The sequence below is a fragment of the Scleropages formosus genome, chromosome 4 (assembly GCF_900964775.1).
Source record: "Scleropages formosus chromosome 4, fSclFor1.1, whole genome shotgun sequence".
NCBI lineage: Eukaryota > Metazoa > Chordata > Actinopteri > Osteoglossiformes > Osteoglossidae > Scleropages > Scleropages formosus.
The window spans coordinates 36,880,617-36,893,629 of record NC_041809.1 but is presented as its reverse complement, the minus strand read 5'-3'; the positions used below and the strand labels follow the sequence as shown (position 1 = coordinate 36,893,629).

Sequence of the window (13,013 nt, the reverse complement as noted above, 5' to 3'; positions counted from 1 at the left end):
ACCGGTGTTGGTTCACAGTGGGAGCCATTAGAACACACTAGTCCTGAACCTGGCAGATGGGGCAGGCTGAGGATAGGAAAGTGATCCGTTTGGAAATGAGGATGGACCAATTGCGATTTCATTCTCTTTCTGTTTTTTTTTTTTTTTTCTTTTTTTTTTTTTTTCTTTTTTGGTTCAAAGATCATGTCTGGGAAGGTGGAGAGTTGAGGGGAAGGGGGTTGGGAGCAGTTTAACTGGTTTATTTCTTTATTGGCTTGTGGGGAAGCCATTTGAAAATACAAACCAACAAAGATCACGACCGATTCTAAGCAAAAATGCACTATAATTCACAACCGTGGCATTGTGAGCAGAGAGAGATCGGGGGACGTACTGCGAAAAGGGACACTGAGAGAGAGAGAGAGAGAGAGAGAGAGAGAGAGAGAGATAGACAGATTAGAGAAAGTACTGGTTGTGCATGCAAAGTTAATGAGCTGTGGACCTGGACTAGTGAGCGCCATCATGTTAACATTGGGTGTCAACTATTTAAATTCTTCAAACCACGCTCTCATACCCCCAGAGAAGCATATGAATAAAAGCAGATTAATGATGCAGACATGACACAAAGGAAGAAGCAGTTTAACTGGGAGGCTAAAAGTACTCTGTCTTCCAGTCTGCAAATTCACTTTTTATTCCTTTGATTTCTGTTCACGTCGCATGGCTTACAATTTCATACCACGTGTGCGCTTTCTTTTTAATTAACCCATTCTAATTATGCAACCCTCTATGAATTAAATGCAGTTTTCCTAAGAAATTCACCTGTTAATAATAACTGTAATAATAATTCTAACAACAACAACTGCGTTTTTGAATGAGCAGTTTTACTCGAAAGAGGTTTGGCAAATAAACACGTAATGGTGGAAAAAAGATCATTCCGGTGATTCGGTTGTTTTCGAATATATGTAAAGGTGAGCTTGTTGAGGGAAGATTTTCCCAAAGTAACACTGTTCTCTCGGTGTTGAAATTGGCATCTTTAAATGAACTTCAGTGTCAGAAGTTTACCCTCTGGCACTAAGAATAGAAAGGCAGAAAATACAAGCGGACTTTTGCCTTTTCAAGGCAAGAATCCAGGCTTTTATTTTTACCACTCGACGTCTGAAAGTACTAAATGAGATCAATTCATAGGTAAAAGGAGTGAATTCACAGTTGCTGGCAGACACAGTAAATTTAGCTGCAAAACATTTAAAATGTGGTTTGTAAAACCAAGAAGTGGGAAAAAAAAAAAAGTGCCGTTAACCAGCTTGTTGTGGACACTTGGGAAAAGAAATTCTTCACACCCTCTGCAAAATTACAGATGTTGCAATTCTTGATGACTGTAAATTAAAAGCAGACATTGAAACGCATAGATGAGTTGGTTGATTACACTGCAATGAGAACAAAAAAATAATAAGCTGCCTGGTATGAATGATGAGTTTAAGGGTAGCTGAAAGAAAGAGTTCAGAATTTGAGGGGTAAGGAAGAGAAGGAGGGTAGGGCACACTAGTCAAACAGCATGGGTTCACCAAAGTAAAAAAACAATAAAAAGGAGGGAAAAAACATTAATAGAAACTAGCTACAGTGTACACCGAAACACGAATTTACTGCTTTCTTGTGAGAAATAAGAAAAATCCCATTAGAACAAAAAAAGTTAATAGTTGGGTAGGAAACGAAGACAGTTAGAGCTTCTTACAAGCACAGGGACATTCGCGATGGAGTCATGTCAAGACGGGGCACTCACAAACACACACCCGTTCACGTCTTGCGTAGTTCATCAGTTCGTTACCCCTTGCTACATGTTACAATGCTTGATCCCATTTAAATAGCTGTGCATTTGTACCGGAGAACTACAGCAAGGGACACTATTTTGATGAAGGGTCTCACAAGAGCGGAGCCTCAAACAGCCACTTTTGTGTTAGGAGTCGATGCTCCGAACCGCTAGAGAAGCTGTAATCGGCCCCTTCTGCGAAGGAACCCAGCTCCGGTGGTCTCTGTAGCTGCGCGTTGGCTCTGGCAGCCAAAGGAAGACCTTCATGAAATAAATGTAAAACAACAGAAACAACAGCCTCAGACACAAGGATTTAATTAACAAAGGGAAACAGCCTTGTTACGTTGTGTCGTGGACAGCAATGTTAACTGTTAAAGTAACGTGTTCATTTTAAGGGGATTTCTGATATTTTAGCGGAAATAGATGCCAATTTTGGGAACACGTTGAAATGTTCGTATTTGAAAGTAATGCTATTGCATCTTCAAGGTCTGAGAGTTTTCCATGGACTGATAATGTTCGTAAGGAGGGGAAACACTGCATTCATCCTCCGAACGCGGTCGTTATATAATAACTGCAAAGAATCGAGTGGCAGCGTCACGTAACTCAACACAATCCATCTTCTCATATTTAAGAAAATAACAAGAGTTACCAGAGTGGCTGAAGTAACACTTGACCCTTCTAGCCCAAAAATATGCCGTGATCCGCATTGATCCATCCGCACAGCACGGTTCGCGCACCAAATTGTCTCATGTCATAAAAGAATGGCAGTAGTTCATCTCTCTCGCGTCTTTTGTGTTGTTATTATATTATTACATAGCATTTTGAGGTTTTTAGTTTTCTTTAAAGTGCAAGAGGAGGTTTATTTCGCGATAACGCGGTACCTTTTATCCTCCGCACTCGCGCGCTGTTGTTTACAGCAAAAGCCGAAATCTCCTTACACGTTTCCCAAAGCTCGTAATAAATGTTTCCATCTGAGGCTGCGGGCAGACTGATAGCAAGTCAAATGCAAGCTGACATTTCAATAGGCGCCTCCTGCCCTTACAGCAGCGAACGCGCGCGGGCCGAGAAAAAGCTGCTCGATCGGGGCCGGGGCCCCCAAAGCCGCGCGTGCAAACGATGTCGCGGATGTCGCGGATGTCGCGCGCGTACGCACGCGGCACATCCTTTAGGACGCTCGCATTCGGGCACAGACCTTCCTCGCGATCGGAACACGAACGCGGATTTCACGGAGTCCCGTCGTCTCGCGCGCGAAGCTCACGTCCGTGCAAGAATTTCAGCGCACGTGAGCCAGTAACAGGAAGCATCTGCTCTCAGATATACTTTCCCCGTTGCCTCAAGTTACATGACTAAATATTTCAAATGAGCTGCTAACAGCGGAGTTACGCTCCTTGTTACGTTCTGGGTCACCTACGTTCATCTGCTGTAAAATAATAACTACATTTTATTGCAGTGTAAATAACGGCAAAACCAATCTCGGAAGTAAGATCACCGATTATAACGAGTAAAGAAACAAGGAGGCGACGGGAAGTGAAATAAATGTCATCCGGCAGCGCTAATTTTTCACGGTCCTTCTGCGGTCGAACGCTGCCTTTTCGTTTTCCAATGCGTGTGTCCGAGTGTGACTCCATCTGTAAATGTAATCGAGGGACCCTAAGCGTGCGCCTCAAGAGTTGCTGAGACACATGGGCAGCGGCAGCGATGTGTGGAACCAAATGGATGGCTTTGTCCTGCAGCGGAAGCGCTTCGGCATTAGACGGATCCCCGCCGCTGTTGCTAGGTGACGTACGAGAGATGCTGATGAGAAAAGAAGCTGTAATTCGGCAGCTCGCTATTCGCTGTCACTTTCTGGCATTTTGGTGGCGGGAGGGATGGTCGGGGGGCGAATCCGGAGCCCTTTACCTCGCCGCAAGTGGAAATCTTTCCACAGGTAAGGGCACATTTGCCGTAATTTCATTACTCTTTCTTACTTCTTCCAGGTAAAGAGCCCCATGAAAAGACTCATCGAAGCTCAGCAGGAAAGAGCGTAGCAAAAAAGCACAGCGATTGGAAGTCGAATGGAACTGGACTGGTGAGAGTAACCTTCCCTCCATTAAGCTGCACATCAACAGTAGCCACAGGTCACTTGCCCTCTGGCTGCACAGGGCTGACATCAGTCTCCGCCGCTCTGCTTTAATTGGCACTGCCTCACACTGTCGTCAGACATTTTACCGCGGTTTCCGTTTTACCTCGGTGCAGATCGGCGGCTGCGGCACGTACCCAATATGCACGGAAATAACAGCGATAAACACCGGAGGAGGCCGGGTCGGCGCTCTTGATCAACGCCGGCCTCGGACAGCCCTGTCCGACCATTACTTTCACGCTCCTGGCACCTTACCGTCTTTTCACTGCATCGGTGGCCTATTGGACCTTCGACAGCTGAAACACCTATTACGCCACTTACCTCAAGTAGGGTATTCATTACGGTGATATAATAGCTATATTTTACTTATTTGTTTAATTAGCATTAGCAAGAGTGAATTACAATAAAATAACAAAATACATTTAACTGAAATTAGAAAAGCTGAAAGAATAAAAGTATTATTTTTATGTTTCTACAAATACTAACTCAATCTTTCTTTTTTAATCTCTTGCTACTGGCACATCTTTTGCTTTTAGATACACGTTAGATTAATTAATTACTCCATTTATTTATGTATTTATTTCTAAATAACAGACAGTATACCATTTGCATCCTCGAATGCTCTCTAAGCGCACGCTCCAGTAACGGCTCCCGACCATGTTCATTAGCGTCCAGACAGGGCAGTGCGAGAAACCAAAGCTTCGTGACCCCGCAAACAGATTTCGTGACACACAACTGTAATTCTGTGGTCACCTTGATTGAGGGACTCCTCTAGGAATTCCAATACCCCTGTGCCTGAGAATTAAGCAGCCATTGATGTTTTGCATAAATAGATCGAAGTTTGATTACGGACCTTCCGCTTGGCTTTCAGGGACCTTTGTTTCGTTGACGTTATCGACGCGTGAAGTCAGTAGGTAACGTCTGGCCCGGCCCCATGTTATTGCTTTGGCATAAATCTCAGTCAGGAGGGCCGTCCTGACCGCTGCACCCCCACGTTCTCTGAAATGCTGCAGGCGCTCCCCGTTTTCTTTCAAATGCTTCCACGAGCAGATGAAAGCGTGGGATCCGAAACTTTACTTGCAAGTTTTAACCTACAACACAAGCCAAATACATTTCATTGCGCTCAAGTAAGGCTGAGCACCACTGTCTGACCAGCTTTAGTTCTCCCACGTGCGGACCTCCGGTACTCCGAATATCTGGGTTACAGCCGCACAGGTGACCGGTATATGCGTGCTCACTTCCGGTTGTTCAGGACCATGGAGAGAGAGAGTTTCCGCCGGACACAAATCTTAACCAGAGTAGCACCCTGGATAGAAGCACGTGTCTCCTCTCCTCGTCTCTCTCCGCTGGCTGCCTGAAGCTGCCCGTATGGAGTTCGGCACTCTGGTTATGGCCCGCAAGACCCCCGATACATGCAAGACCTGATCACCTGCTGCGCTCCAGCAGGAGAACTACACTACTACAGCTCCCCTGGACATCTGGTGGTTCTGTGCACAAGACATCCGAAAACAAAAAACCCAGGAATTCTCAGTTCCGGATCTACTGCGGTGGAATGTGCTCCCTCTCTCACTCAGAACTGCTGAATCCCTCTCAGCCCTCGAGAGCAGTCTCAAAACAACGTGTCTTTCAAACCCACTTCTCGGTTCCATAAACCTTGAGAACTTATTAATCTAAAAATCTCCATATCAATTATGCATACAACTACCCATGTCATGTGTGCTGGCAAAAACAATGGTACTGAACTAACTGACTGTGCTTTGTGAATCTGTCTCCACCCATTTCTTGGTGAAATGCACTTTTGTTTACTTTCAGTTGGTTGTTGCTTCAGAGAAAAGCATCTGTCAAATGAATGAAATCTAAGAGCCACATATGGCAGCACCGTGGACAGCAACACGGATGGAGAACCACGGACAGCGCCGCACAGGCCATCATGCCGTGTCTGTCTTACACCCAACTGAAAATCTCATAGACTGTTTTCATCAAGTGCTTACCAAACTCTTTTGTCTAAAGCAACATAAATATTGGAGGATTGGGCAGTTGAGTTTTCAGTTGAAGCTACCTAGATATCTTCTGGACAGTTGAGCTTAAGCAGCTTGCTCAAGAGGCAGGTCTTAAAAAGTAGATCCCACCTGAAGTACTTTGAAATGTACGAAGTCTAGCTTCTTGGCCGCTACTCCATCGGGTGAACATTTATCTCGCAGTTGATGCCCCTGCTCTCCGAAGTGCAAGCTTCCTATCTCAGAAGTGGGGTCAAAGGCAGCAGACAGGAGCAGGATTACTGTAACCGTGGTTACCTGTCTGTCGTGGAAACACCGTTAGATGGACTGCCAGACTTTATGGTTCTGCTGCTCTTCCTTACAGCCACATGCTCAACTGTCACTCGTTGACTTGACTCCCCACGAAGACGACGACACGCACCGCATAAGACACGTATCTACCTCCCAAAGAACCTTTATTATGAAGAAACATGGAGCATCGCCAACAGATGACTGCGCATACAGCTATAAAAAAGGTCTGTTTTGAATCCTGAAATGAAAGTTTTTTTTTTTTTAAATACTTGGACTCAATAAAAGTTGTTTACTGTTGGCTACTTGTAGAAATGGGAACTATGTTCAAAAAATATGCGACCATTTTCTCACTATTCAAGGTTACCGCAGAGGCTACTGTTGAGTTTGGGTTCTTTTCACACAACATAATATGCAATACGGAGCTTAAAGATTTACTCTGGGCTCCATTCTGCGGATCGTCTTAAACCGCGCCTTACTCTGCCGTCACTCCGACTCTTCTGTAAGTCTTGCGGAACCTTCAGCGCTGCTTCGCGCCGCATTAGTAGTTGTCAATCGCTCAGCCTTTTACAAAAGGTAAGGCTGCTCCGTTGTCAACACCTCCGCCTCCCACGCGCGCACACACACACTCTCACACCGCGACAGAGAGCGACAGTCCCAGTCATTAAAAGTGCTTTTTAGGGGAGCCTGTTCTGCCCCACAACTACGCGCCCCGAATAACTGCATTCTGAGAGAGCAGCTCTGCCAGAAACCGTCCATCACCGGGCTGCCTTTGATAACACGGTGAGCTCAGCCTCCGCGGGGCCCGCGGAGCACGGGACCCCGCGCCGATCGTCTCGACGAGAGGTCACGCAGTTATCCTTGCCTGTCGATCAGCCGAGCACCGGCGGCAGCGAGACGCTCCCGTGACGTGGCGGTTCCGCACCGAAGCCCTCCCCGACCGAAAACCCGCCACTTGGGGGAGCTCGCAGCATTCAGCTGCCGAATCGGTCCCTCCTTCATTTTGTTTAGCGTGATGCTTTTTGTTATGCTCTTTAAAAATGCTTTTAACTAAATTGCAATAGTCTCTTCTGGCGTTTCTGCCATTAGCATGCATATTCATACGATCCTTAAGATTCTTAAGTCAGTTCAAAAGTTTCTCAGCGACCCTGTGATTTTTCGCATATCTATAGCGCTTGTTGCCGCAAAGTGGCGTCGCCCTGGTTGCGTGCGTGCCCGACGCGTTTCATAAGAGAGGTTATCTCAGACAAATACACAAATGCACACCCACACAGGCGCTGCAGACGCAGCAGCCCCAGCAGCCCCACGGTTTCTAAAGCTGCCTCCTATCTGATGTCATGGGCTTTGCCAGGGGCAGATCTGCAGAGTGTGCGTCTGCGTCTGCGATCGCTTTATCGCCTTATCTTCACAGTACTCATGAGCCGCACGACAAAAAACAAGCGGCAACAAGAGCTTGGCCGCACCTAACAAACAAACAATGAGCAAACTTGCGAAAGAAGTTCACCGTGCGGATTAACGCGCGCACGACTGCGCTGCAATTCCGCCGTCGCCGAGAGGCACGGCGACTTCCCTTCTTCTCCTTTTCGGATTCGGATTCGCGTTCGGCTGTGAGTCAGAACGATTACGCGAGCGGCGACTCGCAGGTGCCCGACAGACCGGGGAAGGCACTTTGTCGCGGGTTGTCGAGATACCCTGGCCGACGACTCCGCGTCTCCCTCCGCGCGACGGTGCCGATTCCGCTCTCGCACCGGCGGCCGCCCGTTCGAGCCGCAGGGCTCCGGTCTGCATCCGGGAGGAGCGCCTTCGGGGGCTCGGGAAAAGCCAACTTGAGAGAGCAAGTTCAAAACCGCATCCCGTCTGTCCTCTGCGTGGGTGCGGCGGTGAGAAACGTCTGCTAACACCCGATCTGATCACAAGCTCAAGCCGGTTTCACTGATGAACAAGGCCGGGCCAGATTGCTATCATCTATAACAACTCGTCACCGTGCATGAAAGGCTGAACGAGGGAGAGAAAATCACAGAGCCGTCTCCCAAAGGGACGGCCATTACTCTCCGCGCCGCCGCGGTGGAAAGTTCAATATGGGTCTCCCTGACACGAAGGCCTCTGAATAACATTACTGGCGGAGGTTCATTAAGCCTCCGGGAGTTCGTCCTAAGCCCTCAGAAAGGCCTCAATCTCCCTTCGGCTGCATTACTCCACGCACACAAAGCTACTGAATCCCAGCCCATTACGCCATCATTTAAGACACGGGCAGGAGAGGGCCGCGGCGGACGGTTTTATTACAATATTTATTATCCGTGTCATATCAGCAAGCGCAGCCCCTTCGCCACATCGCATTCGGTAACGGCGGAGGCGCACCCATTCCGACCCACTGTTCTTTCTCTCTGTTCTTCGGCACTATTTCACGAATGAAAGGCAGAGAAGAAAAGGCCCACGGATCACGAGAAGTAAATTCCGGGCCGTTCGTCTGTGGGGTCCGTTTTGCTCCGGGGAGGAGGGGCTCGGTAAATCTGCGCTGGACGCTCCTCTTCGCCTTCGGCCTCCCCGCAGCCGAGGAGGCCGGCACATGACTAATCCGGCCTGTCGGGAGAGCGATGTTCAAAAGGGTAATTATTTCCGTGTTCGGATGTTCGGATGGCCCGTTTCCCGTGCAGTTGTTCCGTGCGCAGCGTTTAAACTGCGAGCGTTTAGCGGCTCCGCTCGGAGCTCGGTGCTCGGAGCCAGCTGTACAGAAGGGCTGCGCTGCGCACAGCAAAGGCTAATGCTGAAGGCCCTTTGGTTAGTCCATGAGATTAGAAGAGGACACTTTACTTTTCCAATTTGATGTCTGATGTCAGCTCTGCCTTTGCAAGACCATAGGCGGAAAAAATGTGTGTTTATTATCAAACTTTAAACGGAACGATATCAGAGGGTGCGATCGCAGCGGATGAGAACGTTACAACTGGATTTTTCTTCGCTTTTCACGATGATGAGACTAGCATTGAAATAAAGACAGTGTCAACACCCTGGAGTTTCGTACTTCTGCCTTTATTTTATTTATTATTTTTTTTTGGGCAGCGGTGCCAGATGATGCAAATTGTATGCTGACATCTATTCCGTTTTGGTTTGTTTTTTAGAGATGGCTTTTAGACGAGCCAAATGGTGTATGCTAGTCAGCCCAGGAGACACATTTCCACTAACAAGGTAACACATTATGCATCTTTTTAGGATTTCTGCATGGGCTTTTATGTAACATTATGAAAATTAGTTGATTTCCAGTCTTTTTGCATTAGTGCATTTGTGTGCATGCTATATGGTTATGTAAAACTGTTCAACAAAACAATTTTTCAGCCACTTTGTGTGGGCTTTCATGTCAAGATTTTAAATGCAGTGTAATTTCAGTCTCTGAAAACCTCTAGATTTTCTTCTTCTTTGTCTCGCTCAGATAAAAATGATCTGATTTAGTGTTTTTGTTCATGGGTAAATAAAAGCCATGATGTGCCGAACTCGGTACAGTATTTACAGTATTTAAAACTCAAAAATCAATATAGAATTTAGTTACAATAATGATTTAGTGGGTACAACAAAGCCAAGGAGATCTCTCACACACACAGTCTGAAGCTGCTTATCCCAAGCAGGGGGTCACGGTGAGCTGGAGCCTAGCCTGGCAACACAGGCCGCAAGGTTGAGGGGACACATCCAGAACGGGACACCGGTCTGCCACAAGGCACCCCAAGCGGGACTTGAACCCCAAGCCCACCGCACCACCCACACACCCACCCAAAGAGATCATTTTTAGCGTTTAAGTTTTGCTATTGTTGACACGGTTTGGACACCTAACTTGGTCGACTGGGTAACGAGTTAAAGGGCATTTATTGCACATACTTCTGCATATTTTCCAGTAAGTGACAAAAACATGAAATTTCATATAGTTTCACATAGTTGCATAAAGTTTACATATACGTAGCATTTGCCTGTGTATATGAGTGTGCGTGTGTGTGTTTAATGAGTTTGTGTGTGTTTCGTCTCCGAATCAGTGCTACAGTAAGATTACCATCCACACACAATGTGACTGCTGTCTACAGAACTGTTTGCACTGGCTGTTGCCCCCAATTTACACTTTGGTTTCAAGCAACAGATTTCAAAAGCTCCCTTTTCCAGAAAGCATTTTTCTGCATCATGAATTCATGGCAGAATTATTTCCACTGGAAACACTTAAAATACAGACAATGTTCTTGAAAGCCCCGATCTGACTGAGTGATGATACTCCTCTTCACAGCACCAGTACACAGCAAGCCCTGCCAAGAGGGTGTGTTTGTGTGTGCCCACCACTTTTCGGATGATTTTCAAATGAGATGGTTCCCAGTAGCTTTAACCAAGCTGACCTCAGAGCAAAAGATATGGAAGTCATAAGAGACCCCGTAATTGGGTGCATTTACTTCATTTGTTACGACTTGTTGTGAAGCTCACTAGTCTCATATTTTCCAAAACCTGCGTTGTTGTCATCATATAAAGCCAGTAATCAATAGTCACGTTGTAGAAGACAGGCTCCGTTAGGAGCACAACGCAAACAGCTTGTTCTTCATTAAGTTACTCACTGAAATTACAATTAAAAGAACCAAAGTGAGAAGACTTTGAGTGTGAGAGAAACTGATCACATCTCACTTCGAAAGCAAATACAGTTTGAACAATTTCAAGCCGCTGGAACAGATTCATGATCAAATTCATCGCAAAAACAAAAAGCTGAAGTATGCAATTTTTTTCCAGGTTAGGAAAAAATAGGTTTTATAGCGTAAAAACATATACTTTGAAACGTTCGGGATATACACACGATATCTTAATGTGTATATGCAGTAACTGTGCAAGAGAGCCGTACTTATCGCCTGTTACATCTCACTGTGAGGTCAGCTCGGGAACCGAAACACACGCACATGACATCATCGATGGGACGGTGCGGGGTGGGGGAGGGGGCAATGGCTGCAAACAAAGGGTTCGAAAAAGGAACATCAACCAGAGCGCCTGTCCTCCAGCCTCGGGCAACCTGCGAAAAGGCTAGATCAAGCAGAGCTGAGCAGGAGGGGACAGTTGAGAGAAGGGGGACAAGGGGATTTAGTCCCTGGCGGGGTGGGGGGAAGAGCAGTACCTGGCGCAGGTTGCGGGTGACGCGTACGTCGTGCCAGGCATTATCGTTGAACTTGCCGTTGACGGGCTCCACCAGTGCCTCGAAGGCACCCGAGCCCAGGTTGATGACCAGCCAGACGGCGCCGCTCTTCAGCGACAGATTCACATAGTCGGCCGACTTGCCGGTATGCAGCATCAGGCCGTTGCGCTGCAGCGTGCGGAAGGAGAGCGTGATCTCGTCTGTGCTGCTCTGGATGGGCGTCAGCGACAGGTCGTAGCAGAAGAACTCGTTGCCTTTGAAGGTGGCCACCGACTCTTCCTTCCCTGAAACGGGTGCGAAACAGCAATTTAAAGCTATTTTATAGGTAACGTACGGCCTGGTCCAACCCTCCCATCTCTGCTGGAGGCTTTATGCTGCAGCTAAAAATCATATCGCTGTCATCATTAAAAACAAAAAAAAAAAATAATAAATAACAAAGTTCATGATGTAGGTCGCAGCTTTACAATTTGTACCTTGAATTATTTAATTTCTGACAGTGAATAATTATGCACACTTTGCTGTCCAAGCCTCCTGCAGCATCCTACAACATTTTTAAATATGTACACTATTCATCTTACATAATTGATTAAAAAACAAAAGCAATTACTCAATGGGCTCCAACACTGAAAGCGGCAGATCGCTTGCAAATGGTGTTTGAAAGCACCAGGTGTTTAGTAAAAATAAATAAATAAATAAAATAAAAATACTAATAAAAATACAGCGTAGACACTTTAAAGTTTTCTCTGATAAAATTCTTCTTTTTTTAAGCACAGGATGTTTTGTGAAGCACTTTTTTTTTTTTTTCTCAAAAGATCTTTGAATATATTCTACATTTTCCCGCTCGCCCTACAGTGAAAGTGGGGCAATCTAGATAGTTTCTATCTTTGCAAATTAGTGACGCAGGAGATTTATATCAAATCTCATTTAACTTCAGGTAGTCCTTTTTCAGGGTCTCAACTGTAGATCCCACCTTGAAAGTATTTAGTTTTGATAGCTGTACACGTGTATCCAAAAATGATAGCGGCAATATGAGCAGCATGCCTCTGGAGATCTCCAGAAAGCTCATATTTGAGCAGATAGGCCGGGAGGCAGACAAGTATCTTCTGTGCTGAGCTGATAGGCACAGCCAGGGCACAGGAAAATCCATTTCATATTGGCGGAGGGCAATAAAAGGACTTCATTTACCCTTCCGACCGTACGATTGGTGGCTCCTCTAAATAAATGGAAAATGTTCTCCTCTCTTCGCCCAGACACGTGAAGCACATACTATTAGCATGCATACATGAAGCAGTCAGGCTGAGAATGACTTTGCCTGCAAATGTGTGTGTCCATGCAACTGCGGGAAAGCTAGAACTGCTTCAATTCTGGATTTCCTGATCAATGCGAGGAAACACATTTTTCACAAAACACAAAGCAAAGCTTCCAGCTACACACGTGCCAGCAGTTATTATTTGAAGCCTGTGGTTCGGGTTAAGCACCTTGTTCACGGGTACTATAGCAACAGCGGGATTCGAACCCAAGACCATCACCTGCAAGCCAACGTCTCAGACCTCTGCCTGCTGCACCAGATATGGCAAATGCAATTCTGTCTAACGCTTAGCTTTATAATGATGTAATTTAATAGAACGGTGTCATTTTCGATGTTCGTTCGGCTTTAAAAAGTGTCTTTGTACAAAACCCTGCCTATCC

General features: G+C 46.2%; 1 protein-coding gene across 2 annotated transcripts in view; it reads right to left on the bottom strand.

Annotated features, from left to right (window-relative positions):
• LOC108934388 (neurexin-2-like) overlaps positions 1-13,013 on the bottom strand; it is a 300,595-nt gene that overhangs the window by 277,603 nt on the left and 9,979 nt on the right. Inside the window, exon 3 of one of the 2 annotated variants that reach the window (XM_029251051.1) lies at positions 11,307-11,608. In XM_029251051.1, the coding sequence (XP_029106884.1) occupies positions 11,307-11,480 (174 nt within the window). In that variant the 5' untranslated portion in view covers positions 11,481-11,608. Of the gene's footprint in view, positions 1-11,306; positions 11,609-13,013 lie in introns of those variants that run through there. The other variant, XM_029251056.1, reaches the window with a different exon arrangement.